At 32.9% G+C, this 15,196-nt stretch overlaps 2 protein-coding genes across 3 annotated transcripts in view; both read right to left on the bottom strand.

The window, feature by feature from the left end:
- Window positions 1-4,937: 4,937 nt before the first annotated feature.
- Window positions 4,938-6,161, bottom strand: LOC119632153. Its single transcript, XM_038024931.1, has 2 exons — window positions 5,853-6,161; window positions 4,938-5,601 (listed from the first exon to the last, which is right to left on the bottom strand). Exon 2 carries the CDS (start codon window positions 5,232-5,234, stop codon window positions 4,971-4,973), a length of 264 nt encoding a protein of 87 aa, XP_037880859.1. The 5' UTR covers window positions 5,235-5,601; window positions 5,853-6,161; the 3' UTR covers window positions 4,938-4,970.
- Window positions 6,162-9,631: 3,470 nt separating this feature from the next.
- LOC119645014 (bromodomain and WD repeat-containing DDB_G0285837) overlaps window positions 9,632-15,196 on the bottom strand; it is a 6,764-nt gene continuing 1,199 nt past the window's right edge. For both annotated transcript variants that reach the window (XM_038044782.1, XM_038044781.1), the window contains exons 2-3: window positions 10,718-11,487; window positions 9,632-10,647 (exon numbers count right to left, since the gene is read on the bottom strand). In XM_038044782.1, the coding sequence (XP_037900710.1) occupies window positions 9,948-10,647; window positions 10,718-11,475 (1,458 nt within the window). In that variant the 5' untranslated portion in view covers window positions 11,476-11,487 and the 3' untranslated portion in view covers window positions 9,632-9,947. The remainder of the gene's footprint in view (window positions 10,648-10,717; window positions 11,488-15,196) is intronic.

Consider the following 15,196-nt stretch of genomic DNA (forward strand, 5'->3'; position numbering starts at 1 on the left):
AGGTAGATGGAGCCACCATTTATTATACCGATCGACTCAGAATTATTTTCTGAAGCTTATCTGTCTAACCTTGTCTGTCGGTCGTCTGTGACATGGTAAAAAATTGTAATCTTCAAAAATTTTCAACATAACTCGCTGACAGATCGTATGTCGACATCTTAAATTGGTATGGAAAATTTGGTGCAACCCCTCTCATACAATCGTTCCTGCGAACACTCAGTCTTTATATGGTAAGAAAGTATAATTTCCAATATTTCATGGTGAAAATTGATTCGTAACCGTACGGAGGTCTAATTTTTGGATATAACTGCGTATAAGGATTCTCCGGAAATGTATATCCTTAAATATGTATATCCTTATGTATGCCAAAAAGTCCTAATTGTTTATGATAGTAATTTGACATAAAGCTTAAATCGATCAAATTTGAACGATATGGGTCTATTTCTTCAACACCAGCCTATAAAAGATTTCTCATAAATAGTAGTTTTAAGTGAAGTTTTTCAAAAACTCTTTTTTGCTTATCGCACTGGCCGTCATAAAGCATATATAATATTTAAGTATGAAAAAGAAAGTACTATTGGAAAATATAAACAAAATGGCAGCACTGAAGCTATTCCGACGAGGCTTGGTTAATTTGAAGGACTTTGCGGAACGCAGTAGATGCAAATTTTGGCCGTATCGATTAACTTACACTAGTAACGTCATTTCTGGAGAATACCTTTAAGTGAGCATAAACACTTTCTGAAGATATCTACAACTACTACTGGTGTATTAAAGAAGTTAATAATCACATGGTAGGACATCAAGCAGTAGCTTCCCAAGAAGGAACTATTTAAAGTATGTAGACTTTTCGAAATGCTTGGAAGGAAATTTCAAAGCAATTCCTTGCAGGCAATAAACTTTCTCCCCAGTCTAGAGAGTTCAAAGAATCTACGGACCAAAGAAACATTAATTTCACTATATGATATTGATATATGAAGTGGTGTACCAATTTAATTTCTCTTAAATTTTATAAAATTACCTGCGAGGTATATACTGGGGCCAGATTTTAACAGTAGATTAGTGATAATACTCGCCTACGTTCGAGAGCAAATAGACAGAAAGTTTCATTCGTGAACGATTTAGTAATAATAATGCAAACTGGAGGAAAAATTTTTCACATTCTTCAATAGACCTTCAAACTTACATAATACCGAAAATATCTTTAACGGCGACCCCACTGATGATACTCTTACATAGTTTTGGAAACCATTTGATTGATTCTGCCGTCCTCAACGTGCCTAAAAGATATCTCCAAATGGTAGGTAATTCTCTGCCCTACGTAAATTGAAATTATTAAACCTGCGAATACGTGATTTACAAACAATTGATAGGACAATTTATTATCGCCCCTAGATAAAAGCTCATCCGCCTTCTGGAATTTAATAAAAATTCTTGAAAAGATATCTAACAATATTTCAATTCTAAAGCAAAAGCGATTTTGTTATACCATCAACCAAGATGAATGTGAAATTTCAGCAAATATTTTTGCTTCTTACCGCCCCATCAGTTGACTGTCAAACCTCAGTAACTTTCTGGCAAAGTTAATTGAAAGTTGATTGAAAGATTTCATAACAACCAATCATATTATTCCAGTTCCCTCGAGAACAAAATTCGATGCAATCCTTTAAAGAAACCTAGTTAGTTAGCACAAACTTTAACCTCCAAAAATCAACTGACATATTGCTATTGAATATCAAAGTGACTTTCGATACAATCTGCCATGAAGACCTAGTCTAGTCTTTAAAATGATAGATACAAATTTCCCTATACAACTTACAAAGCTAATGGAAAGTTTTCTAATTTCCTAGACTTTTAAAGCTTCCGTTGTTTCACGCTGTCCAAAACTTAGCCCTATAACGACCGGATGTTCCCAAGAGTTGCGTTTACTTGTTCTCTATAACTTATATAAATCTGATTATTCTCAATTTAATTATGGTATCCTGCCCATTTTTGTTGATGACGCAGCAAATTCTCAATCCTGAAATTAACGACAAGTCATACTAGCCAGAGAGCCCTATTTTAGTGAATGGAAATTATTGGTAAACTATCAAAAAAATAAGACGATAGACCTTATCAGGAAACGTGAAGACTATTATATAGTATAGTATAGTACTAGCACAGTATAGTATATATAGGACTGGTATAGTATTAGTATATATATATATATAGTATAGTATTTATAGTATATATAACATAGTATAGTATAGAGTAACTCTCATATTCTACGCAGGTACTATCCGGTCTGTTAAGGCAAAATAAATTACAGACACGCCCTAATAAAGTATTACGGCTAATATATAACCTTCCTCGGAATTTTTTTTTTTACATCATGTCTTTATGATGTTGCGGATACGAGACTGGAGCTTCTGACAAGATTAATAAACTCACTCATAATTTCCATATCCGATGCCTTTACTCCGGTTCCGATCATATTAATGAGTTGACCTAAACTTGGGCATACATCCGGCCAATAGTTAAGTAGTGTAGAAGTAAGTAGCAATTAAAATCAAATATATATATATATATATATATATATGTATAAGCTAAAGAATAAAAATTTTGAGCTCTTAAATATGTAATTATAAGTTGCACGGAAATGTAAATAATCTAAATAATGTAAATAAATGAATGAATTTATGATGCAATATTTTTATAAGAATTTTCATCCGGTTATAATACCATAAACAAAACGCAAATTATTCGATTGTACGGAACGTAGTATGCATAAGTTCGCTGCTCCGTCACAAAATCTTCTGATATCTAACAGTTTTAGACTCGAATTAATAATCGCAATTGTTCGCCTCGTGGGTGTTCACCACTGAAACGTGAATGACTTGCAATAGTTAAATAGGATTGTCACAATTTCTTACATATGTGTATGTGACATCGGCCTTGATGATTGCCATCGGATAATCCGCATTACCTAAGCGATATGCCGCCAACTATTAGTCATAATTTAAAGGACAATAAATGAAAAGAAGCCAATCATTGTTTAAATAATTCGGACTGGATGGTAGGCGGTCCAGCGTAATATAATGATATCTTTATTGTTCATCTCTAGAGTCTTTTCTTTCCTCTTTTGAAGTCGCATTAACCTAAAGTATTCTTTTACTTCGCGCTGAGAGTGAGAACAGTTCCTTAATGTGTTACCGATTAGAAAGAAAAAATTATTTATAAAGTTTCTCGCTAATAGAAAGATTCATAGCAAAAAAGAAATTTCGGTACCTTATCAAAAGCTTGGATTTGAAGCAACCCTTAAAAAATAAAGAAAACAAATAAGAAAATTATATTCGATCGTAACCGAATCCTTAATGCCGCTAAAATCTTTAGCACCGCATGCTACTATTTGTGGTTAAAAGAAAGTGAAAGGGATAAAATGTATCTTCTACCACTAAAAATCACTAAAAGGTATTGTTAAGGAAAACTTAATCTACCATGTCGTTGTGTCCACCACCTTTTTATTTTTTAAATGACTCAATTTTTAGCAAAGTGATTTGAAACATTCCGTCTTGTTTGTCTTATGTTTAATAAGCATAAGGTGTTGAAAAAAAGAAATTTTAATTAAGTTGTATGGGCGTGGTCAAGTTCTGCGTAAAGTAAATGTAGAAAATTTCAGCCTTTTATGTCTCACAATATATAAGTAATGGGCAAAAACCCACAAACTTTTGCTTAGCGAAACGGAGTTGCGTTCAGCTTACGCTTTACTGCTGACCAGTTTGTTCCGTTTGCAATATTAACGTGCGTGTACGGAAATTTTCAATATTCCTACCAAGTATGAAATCGATAGCTTCATTTTTGCGACCAAGAGATTTTCAAAAACACACCCCACACATACACCCCGACGGACAGACATGGCTTAATCAATTCAGAATTTTACTCTAAACGAGTCTAAACCTACACTTTATAGAGTCACTGAAGCGTCATTTTGGGTGTTGCGAGCGTTACAGCAAAATGAATAAGCATCCGTTATCCTTTTAGATGGCCATAGAAGATATATTTGCATTTAATTGGAAATTTCGTACTCTTTTGAAATTTGATCTATAGCCACTAGCTGAGGAAATGTATGCTAAGTTCCACGTTTCTATCCCAACAATTTGCAATTCAACACTTTCCAGCAACAAATGGCCAACGAACATTTGACTGCATCGATTTAAAATCTCACGTTAATCAAGAACAATTTCACTAAAGCGCATTTATTTTCATTACAAACACACACTCACAAATCTACTGCAAACTTATTCATCGATAAGCATAATAATAAAATACACACAGCCATTGGCATATAAAGAGCTCCTCACTTTATTATGTGTGTGCGTGTGCGTGTGCGTGTGCGTGTGTGAGAATGAACACAAAGGTGTAGTTTACTTATTGGTGTAGCTATTTTTTTTTTAAATAGAGTTTTATGTCATTTTTGTTTCCAAGGGACTTTTCGATTTTCTTCTTTTATAAAACTCTTAATCAGTCCTTTCGTCTATGCCCAATGGTGACGTGTATGCGTGTATTTACGTAGCCATAGTTGTACATTAATCTTATATAATCATATTCATAAAAAGAAAAAAATTCATTAATTGTTAATCCCTTCTTAGTGGATGTCTTATAAGAAGAGCTTTGCAAAGTTACCTTTGAGTTTCAGTTTAAAGAAATCTTTCTTACATAAATCATTATATAAATATCTTATATAAATCATTTCATATAATTATATGAATCATTTCATTTATTTTAAAATATTTCTATGTTTTTTTTCAGCAATTTTTTTGCAGAAAACCAAAATACACACAAGAAACATAAGAAACATCTTCCAAGCAAAAAAAAAGCCATAAATCTTGTATCAACATTTAAATATTTTTCATTTATTTTCACAAGTTATTAAATTAAGTTTTATAGAAATACAAATAAATGTAATAAAATGACAGGGGTAGGGGATTTGCTCAAGTAATAAAAAATTCCAGCATATTTGTGAAACGCCGCATATTAACATAATTCACGAGTACAACATAAGCGTATATTGTATATATGTATGCCCACCATTGGAAGTGTAAATGTTTTGCCCACAGCAACGGTTTACCGCCATTTATTTGCAGTAGATAGACGTGACGTGAATCGGTTAACAATTTCCTGATGAAAGCGCCACTCAAGTACACAATACTCATAAGTAAAATTATGCGACGCAGGTGGACTAAAATTATTGCCATTTTCTTCGTCCCTCTCTCGCTCTCTCTCTCTCTCTCTCTCTCTCGTGTTCTCTTTTCTTTTTTTTTTTTTTTGTTTTCTCCTTCCTTCGCTTTATATTTATTTATATACTTCCAAGTCTATCTTCTTCTTTCCGTTTTTTAATTCAACATTTTTTTTAGAGAATTAGAGAAGCCTTGTTCGAAAAGAATTTCACGGCATTTCCTTTTTGCTGCCAAGTGCAGAAGATCCCAATATTGTAATACGTGATGACGTGTTTTTCATAAATTTCACAACAACTTTTCCTTTCACATATATATGTATGTATGTTTTTCACACCTTTAATTATCTTATGATTGTTGTTATGTTTGCAGTTTCTTTCATTCAAATCTTTAAGCAGCAAAAGGAAAAAAAAAATAATAATAATAATAATAATAATAATAATTAATGAGTAGAGCAATAAGTTATACGGTTGTTGCTTTGCCGGTTTTTCAAAAATAACTAAAACCCATTAAATTAAAAATTCGGCAAAATGTTCCCATTCATTTAAACATTTTGAACAATTTGAAAATTTACAAACGGTAAAGGTCGGTAAATTAATTTCATTATTGCATTCGTAACCAATAATATTTTATAATTACCCTCTGTACACATTTGCCCTTTCCTTTATTATTCATTATAGACGAATTTCCGGGAGCACAATTCCCATTCACTTGTACTCCTATCTTCTCACCTATCAAACCACGAAAAGCGATATAAATTAGTTATATGAACACGATCCATTCGAGCGACAATTTGAAAATGCATTCATCGATAATTTGTAGCTTTTCCAATTACGACAAAGAAATTTAGTAGCAATTTTTGTCGGCTACCCATCCATGACTTCGATGGCAATCTCATGCCAGGCCAGATTAATCCTGACTGGCAAAACTGTGAACTGACAACTCCTTTCCCGCACCACTTCGTAACGATTGCGACTGCTGCAAGACAATTTTCTTTTGAAAATTTTTTTTTTTTTTTTTTTTTTTTATTGTTTTCTTACAGGTATATGAGCAATTGTTTATAATTATTAGTACGCAATCATATGGAAGCCGATAAATTTAAAAGTGAATAAAACATATTCATATGCATTTCTACCGAACATAGGCATACATGCGGGACAGGCGAGTAAATTTTTGCGATAAAAAAAAAAAAGGAAAAAACAAAATCCCATGTAATTATAGATGAAAATAAAGTATGCAAACAGAAGAGCTTTTAAAGGAAAAATCAAACAATGAATCAAAGTACATCCATTAGAAATTCTAAGACAATATATTATACAAACGTGTATGCATGCACTTACATATCCAAAAGAGACAAAAGGCGAACAAAAAAATTATGCTCAAGAAATGTCAAAAAACTAAAGATGCAAAAACGACGATACAACGGCACCGAGTGCAATACAATGCAATTCGCTGATAAAGGACAACATTTAATAAAGCGCTACAAACCATTTCTTACATACTTTCTGCAAAATAAACCTTTTCATCGTTAATAACTGATTATCTTAAGGTTCACTGCTCAGCATAGGTATCTTTTTCTTCAACGTTTCCGTATCCAGCCTCATTAGTTCGTTTCACTTTATTTTCATATTTCACTTGCCGGTGTCCTCGGTTTTTAATTCAGGGTTGTATAAAATGTACTATTACTACGGTGTTCTATTTAGCGTAAAAACTTAAATCAACAACAATTTCAAGCAAATAAGTATTTATTAATCAGATAGAAGACATCTAAAAATGTACATGAGATTGAAAAATTAAAACACACGTATTAGGGAAAGCTCTACGCCTAATTCTCTTTTTGCACGAATAATTTTTTTAACACGATTTTCACTACTCTATAAATTTATTTTATACATTTTTTTAATGCATCTGTCCGATGAATTTTTTATTTGTTTTTTTTTTTTTGTTTTTTTGTGTGTTTTTGTGAACATTTTCATTTTCACTCCTCACCGATGTGCATTGTAACTTCGCGCAGATTCAGTTAGATTATGCAGATTACATGCGTATATGAGTGAGATTCTGCGCATTATGCATAGAGTAAGGACGTAATGTATTTTTTACGCAATTTAATTTGGATTTTCAAGGTATAATTAATTTTTTCTAATATATTTAATGATTTAATATGTGTAAGCACGAAAGCCTTGTTTTTTTTTTTTTGGGGGGGGGGGGGTAGGTACAGTTGATTGCCGTCACGAGGCTTATCATATAGCATTGTCGTTAACTTTCCATTACTTACCGTCATATTTTCCGTTGCTTATAATGCATTAATAACTGAGAGAAGTGTCAAATATGACACGCAATTGACGTATGATAAACAATAAGAAGCATGCCAAATTAAATGAAAAGAGAATTATGTAAAATTTATGCTAAGCCATAAAATGATAAATTAATTTCAAAGTTTTTGGGAGAAACCAAATAGAAAACGGCTAGTGAAGAAAAAATATTATTTTCCTTTTACTAATTGGCCGCATTATAAGTAGCTTTTCTTGTTTCTTTGCGTGAATCCATTCAAATGAGGTTCGTCCACACAAATATTAATATCATCATCTTCATAGATCGCTAGTGGTGCGGTATTAAAATCATTTCCATGCTTTCCACGAGAACCGGCATATTGAAGGATGCCCACAACATCATAGGGCGTGACCCTTTTACTTCCCAAAAATTGTATTGTTCATCAATTTCTGTGACTAGACAAAACTAGAAATTAGCCCTAGTCTCCATATATAGGGCTTGCTTTTCATGATAACCCTTAAATATGTTAGGATTTAAAGAATAGACCTACGTGATACAAATTACCCTCCCCTTGATTCTTTGAGGAATCGCTACTGTGAACCAATTTTCATGACGAAATATTAAAAATTAAACCCCTTTTCCGAAGGTCTTGTTATTCAAGACAAATGTTATATGGAGTGAGGCCCAAGAAATAGACCCATGCGTTTTAAATTTGGCTCACTTAGTTTTTATGCCAAATTAATATTGTAAAGAAATTTTTATCATAAAAAATTAACAATTAAGCCCTTTTGTGGTATTCAAGAAATAGTCGTGCACGGCCCAAATTCAATAAGGTTGATTGATGTCTATGTTAATTTATTATTATAAACGTATTTATTATTATAAAAGTATTCACCATGAAATATTAAAAATTATGCCTTTATATGGTAATGTTCAGGAAGATTCAGTTTTCGTAGGAACATACAGGTCATATGAGAGGGGAGTCAAAAAATTGCCCCAGTCGTATCAAATTTTTCATACGAATTCAGAAGATGGAAACAGTATTAATCAGTGACCTTTGCAGTAAAATTTTCAAATTTGCAATGTTTTTCTATATAATGGTTTTAGAAAATAAGGCGTTGTATGGGGGGTAGTTGAAAAAGCGGGCCGTTCCCAATTATTTTGAATAGAGTTCATCCTTGTGTCAAAAAATAGGCGACCTGTAGACTGAACACAAAAATACTATGGACAGACATCAAACACATAGAGGGAACACATATAAAAGGCGAGTCTATCCTAAGCCATTCTAGATGTTAAATATTAATGTACGCTGCACCGCAAGCGGTGTTGGTATGGTATGAAAAGCTTATAAAGGATCCGACCAGAGTCACGTATAATTTTCTTACTTGTTTCTCTTATTGAGTTTTTATAGATAAAAGAAGAAAATGCATGATAAATATGATTAATGTAAGTAATTTATTTTCTTTTTATTCTTATTTTAATTAACATAATTATTCTGTTACTAAAATTTTCAGATTTTCTAACGCACTCTGTTTTTATAATAATTTGATTATATTTTTAATCAATTTTTATTTATTTATTTATTTATTTTTTATAGAAATATATTAAGTATGTATAAATTGTTCACACATGATTTATCACAGAGAACATAAATGACTGATTGTGAGAACTTAACAGAGGATGTGTATGTGTGTTTATGTGTTATGTGTGTTGTGTGTGTTGTTTATGTGGCAAAAACTTCCTGCTATCGGAATTATAAGTTTTCTTCTTCTTTTTTCATTATTATTATTATTTTATTTTAAGAGAAAAATGATTGACAATTAAATTTATTGCTTGAGAGTTAGAAAATACGTTTGATTTGCTATAGAAGAGTATTTTTCAATACAAAGTATAAAAGATTTAAAAGAATTGATTGTTTTAGAAAAATACTGCTTTTTTTTTTTTTATATATATAAGTATATGTAGAGATATGCTTATTAAATACTACAATAATTGTGCGGTTTTCTTAAGACTACACATTCTATTTTCATTTGTATATATACATATATTTATATATATATGCATATATATAAAGAAGTATTATCATTTTTACAATCATTTTATATATTATCTTATATATATATATATATATATATCTATATATATATTGTAATGTATTTGTAACCATTTTTTAATTAGCAAAAAAAAAAAAAAATAAATAAATTAAAAAGAAAAAGAACGGAATCAGTATTATCGGTTCAAGTGTCTTTAGGGTATTAAGAAGACTTTGAATTTAAAATTTATGTTATATTAAATCACAGATTTAATCATAAAAAAATCTCTTGGCTTTCTTGAAAACAAACGGGAAGACTTAAAGTATATAATATATATATATATATAGATGTATATTAAACAGTATAAGCTATTAGGCTAAATAAGGGCAGGAAAAACAACTTAAATTGTATTAGAGTTATTAAGCTTAGTCTATACCAAAATCTTATCATAGGACGGTGGTGGTGATTCTTCTACTGAAGTGATTCCTTTATCATGATTTTTTGTTTCAGGCAGCAATATAGCAATGTGGTAAGGAGGTGGACCAGCCTGGGCTGCCGCATTATTAGCTACTGTCTGTGTTCGTTCTTGTAATTCATGTAAATCACTTACAACGATATCGTCAACCGAGTTAAGCGTTGAGCCTCTGCTACCTAAACCACATGCAGTTCGACGTTGATCAGCCGTTGAACGATGGGGTAATAAGCCTTTGGGCACTCTACATAAAGATACAGTGCAGGCGGCAAGAAAGAATGTAGCAGAAAATGCACAAAATATTAGAACTTCTAAGCCAGTGCCTTGATGATCGAAATAGAATTTGGCTCCTGCCACAAACACAGAAGCCAATACTAACGAAGCACACATTCCGCATTTTAAATGGGTTGGCAGTAATTGGTTATCCACGCTTTCAACAGAATGCATTGTGGTAGCATGCTGATGATGATGATGCGAGGGACCCATGGAGGAAGTTGAATAGCTGGCACCACAATTAGCCGGACGTAAATTGCTTACACTATTCGAGCGTTGATTAGAACCAAAATCACGTTGAGATTGCCTATTAACATCTGTAGCCGGCATTGAAGACGTAGTTTGATGTGGCACCGTTGAAGCTGTAGAAGCATTTTGACTGCAACTGTAAACAAATTTTTTAGTTTTAGCACTTGGTTCACTACCTAATTTCAAGATATGTAGTATATACGTACCCATAATTTTGGACAGCGATCGTTTGTCGACCGCCGTTATGTATACTTGGTTCTATGATGTTGGCGGATGTTTGTTGGATGTCCGTTTGCTGATAATGCCTTACAGACATATTTCCAAACTGGGGATGATGATAACTGCGCATGTCATGGTGATGGGTTGGCTGCTGATGATGCGCCAATGAAATCTGATTGCTATTAATGGTTGAAGATGGTAAGATATAACGAGCGTTACGCCATGAAGAACCAGAAATCACTCCTGATAAAGAAGACGCAATACTATTATTGTTATTAATATTTGCTGTTGCTGGATACGATTGTGACGTTGGATTTGTGTATGCATTGTTTTGCTGCTGGAGAACGACATTATTATTTAACTGCTGACTAGAAGATGAATATTGACCGCCACTGCTGGGAGTATTATTATTATTGTTGGCACTGTAACCATAATTATTGCTTCGGTGATAATCGACGGTAGTTGTTGTTGTTCCAGCAGTACTATATGTCACATGATGTTGCGTATAATGTCCGTACTGCTGTTGCTGCTGTTGCTGTTGCTGTTGCTGTTGTGGTTGCTGTTGCTGCTGCTGTCGATGTATCGGCATTGAGCTATTAGAGCTGGTGGTCGATTTATAGCCACCTGCTCGGCGTGGTGGATGACCAAAACTCAAACCAGATCCGCCAGCTCCCGAGAGAGAGGCAGCAACCCTTGATCTGCCGAAGCCACATTGCTGCGAACGTTTATCGATCCAAAAATGCATAATCCAAGTCAGCTTTACAATAAATCAAATCAAAATAATAAACTGCTATCAGTCTTATACACGTTTACACTTAATTATCTACACCTATATATTCTGCGCATATACACATTTATAGATATGGGAACGCTTAATCGCTAAAAAAGGTCAAAGCACTCAAACAAACAATAAAAATACGCACAATTAGTTTTGCCTATAAGCCGCCCTCACGCCTAACAGGAACCAAGAAAAAGTATTTCTTTGTTATGCCACAAACAAATATTAATATATAATGTTTGTGCCTAAAACACGATTACGTTTATAGTGCATATACGCACACAGTGCACATATACATGTGCGCGATATTTAAAGAAGGCTTGACAGTTCGGCCTCATGAAAAGCAAAACAAAAGTACATTTTTATTAACAAGGTCAGGTGGAAACGAAAAATATGCAGAATTTACGAACTGATGATTTACTAAAATAGCAAGCATGGTTGCCTAACACAAGCGAAACTGAATATTACATTTATGTACATTGTATCTTACATCCGCAACTATCCCTCACAGACGAACAACTGAGCCATATCTACTCATATCTATGTAAAGCTGTATTCATGATGTAGTATGAATAGTTCATTACCCAAGCACGTAGTCAATACCTTATTATATCCTTCATCGAAGAATGAAGTGTATATTCAGTTTGTCAAGACGTTTGCAAAACGTCCAAAAGAAAGCCTCGAAGATCCCATAACGTATGTATATATTCTTGGTTAGCATCAAATTCTGAATCGATCTAAGCATGTCCGTCTACCCATCTGTATAAAGTCTGTTGCAAACATTCTTCAAAATGAAAATACCGTCTTCATATTTGGCAGAAACATTGGAAGTTCTTCCACGCAAATTGTCGTTGAAAATGGGCAAATCCATCGAAGGACACATCTACGGTACTACGTAAAATGAAAACACCTCTGTTTTTCAGAAGGAGTAAAATATTGGACTTTGCAACAACCCCTTTTACTTTGTAAATGGAAAAAACCAGCCACGCCCACTCTATATTATAGAGGAGGGAAATGTAGTTGTTTCGCATTTTATGTTTCTTTTAAGATAACGATGATGGGTATAAAAGATTCCGTCTGGACCGTATATAATTTTGTTACTTCTTTGTTTATATATAACAAATTCTAACAATCAAAAAACGAAGGCCATTATTTTAAATATCGTAGACTGCATAATTTTTGCTATATAGCAATAAGAAAATCCTTAAAAGAATTTCATAGGTTTCTGTAAATTTCTCCAAAGACTTGAATATTTGATGCAGAGATTATCGTCGGTTTCTATAATTGTTGCACTCTGAAATGTCTCCCGATGTAGATTAGTACAACTGTTGACTCGCTTGTCAGTACACAGTGGGCAGTAGACAATCGCAGTGAATGTTATGAAGAAGTTGAGCAGAATAATAAAATTTCGTACCGATCAGATAGTTTTTTAAAGTAGCGCCGCAGAGTTCAACTTAATTAGTAATTAACACACATATATTTAATACAAGCATATGGAAAATCATATTTCATAAAAGCAGCATCGGTGGAAACGAATTCTTCCCAAGCCTTTTTTTGTCATTTTCCATTCTCAGAAATATCTCTATAGTCATTAACAAATAAGAAAATTATATTCGATCATGCCGAGAACCGTGATCCTAGAAAAAACAAAACAAGTAAAAGAACTAAATTTTCGTGCTCTACAGTGTAGAGTGGGCGCAGCTGATTTCTTCTATATTCAAAAGTTATTGCCGCATAGACATGTGGGCGTTGTAGGCGTGTCCTTTAAAAAAGTCTATGTAGATGTCAAATTCTTTTGCAAATTTTGTAAGCGATATCTACATTTTCGCTAATGGAAGAATGTTTACCACATATACTGCAAAGTTACGCAAACAGACAGATGGACATGTTTAGGTGCATTCAAGGATTGTAACTGGCCAAGAACTTGCAAACTTGATGGGGTTTTTGAAGCTTGTATCTGGGTTGTAAAGATATCGAAAAACCCATTAAATTTTGATATACTATAATATTGGGAAGGCGTGGTCATTTTTTTCCATTTTTATGCACAAATGCTAGAGCATCGCCCATAGAATATGCGGTATCTGCTATAGTTATGAGTAATGAGTAATGAAAAGATCAATTTTTCATTCCACTTGAGAACCAGAGGTGTACTCAGTTTACGTGATGATGTGGGCGTGTCCTTCAATGCATTTGGTCCATTTTCAATACCAACCTGAGTGGAAGAACTTCCAACGTTTCTGCCGAACAGACGCACAACTAGACAGAGGGACATGCTTAAATCGAATCAGAATTCGATGCTGATTAAGAATATATAGACATTGTAGGGTCTCTGTTGCTTCCTTCTCGGCATTGCAAGCGTTTTGCCAAAATGCTCTTCTTTCGGTGAAGGGTATAGAAATATTTTTTTCGCTGCAAGAGTAAGCGAGGTTTCCATTCAATTTGTAAAGCGACAGGGGACTAACAGTATATACAGATAGTGTTATTCATTCATTTGTTTTTCCATTTCTGATTGTCTTTGGCTTTTCACATTGACTATAGCGAGAGTGGTATCAATCAATATTGTCTATTGAGAGATCAGCGTCATCTTAAAATCCAAAGGTTTTAAATATCATTTCGTTGAATTTGGATTTTTTTTTTTTTTTGAAACTTTTTGATAGATTAATAGATTTGAAAAAAAGTGGAAACGAAAAGTGAAAAACATGTATTGAAAAAATAGAATTGAAAATTCTTTGCATTCAAAGCCCGCACGCTTTAAAACTGAATACATGCATCCAATGCAAAATGATCAATGGATTTCACAAACAGTTTTTCACGCAACTTAAGACCTGCCAGTTGCATGCAAATATGACTTTTAATTTAGTGTCATTGTGTGAGTAGATATTCGGTTTACCTTACAATTAAAATAATTCACACATATACGTATACATATGCTGATATATATATATATATATATTACTGTACGAAAGTAAATACTTGGCATATACCGATATTTTCAGTGAATGTTCAATATCCACCTAACCCACAACATATCTGAACATTAATTATATTCTGAAAGGGATACCCCATAAGCGTCATTTGTCGCTACCAGCCACAATAGAGATAGTGTATCTAATCTTTACTCGTTATTCACCTATAAATGATATCATTTCTGATCGAAACGAAACGAAATATTTCATAATTTATTGAAGACATATCGGATTTCGGAAAACAAGAATCTAATAATCAATCTTCAAGAGTTCGGATAAAAGATAGAATGCCATTTTTCTCCTGCACGAAATTTCTTCGAAAGTAATGAAAGTTTTACAATGCCATGAGAAAAGCGTAAAAGCATAGACATAACATTAAGACATATGGACACATGGATCGCTACTGTCTTAATTTAATTGAAATACTCTTTAATTATAAGATAATTACTGCTATAATAAGGCTTTTAAAGTTTTTTTTTTTTTTTTTTTTTTTTTTAATAGAATATATTTGCTATGCTCTAGACAGACATGTGTATATGGAAATCTTCATGTATACATATGTATACACTTCGATAAATATGTGTATGTACAAACAAATGCATGTGAAAAGTCAGCAAATTTAATTGAATCAGCAGACAAGTGTGCAGTGCTTGAAGCATTCGTGACATTTTAATAAAAAAATTGTGTTAGGAAAATGTTAGGAAGACATTGATATATATATA

Source organism: Glossina fuscipes, unplaced genomic scaffold, assembly GCF_014805625.2.
Source record: "Glossina fuscipes isolate IAEA_lab_2018 unplaced genomic scaffold, Yale_Gfus_2 1, whole genome shotgun sequence".
In the NCBI taxonomy this organism is placed as follows: Eukaryota; Metazoa; Arthropoda; class Insecta; order Diptera; family Glossinidae; genus Glossina; species Glossina fuscipes.

What these genes read in the sequence shown, in the direction of transcription:
- LOC119632153 (XM_038024931.1), bottom strand. Translation starts at nt 5,234, where the DNA reads ATGGCAATAATTTTAGTCCACCTGCGTCGCATAATTTTACTTATGAGT.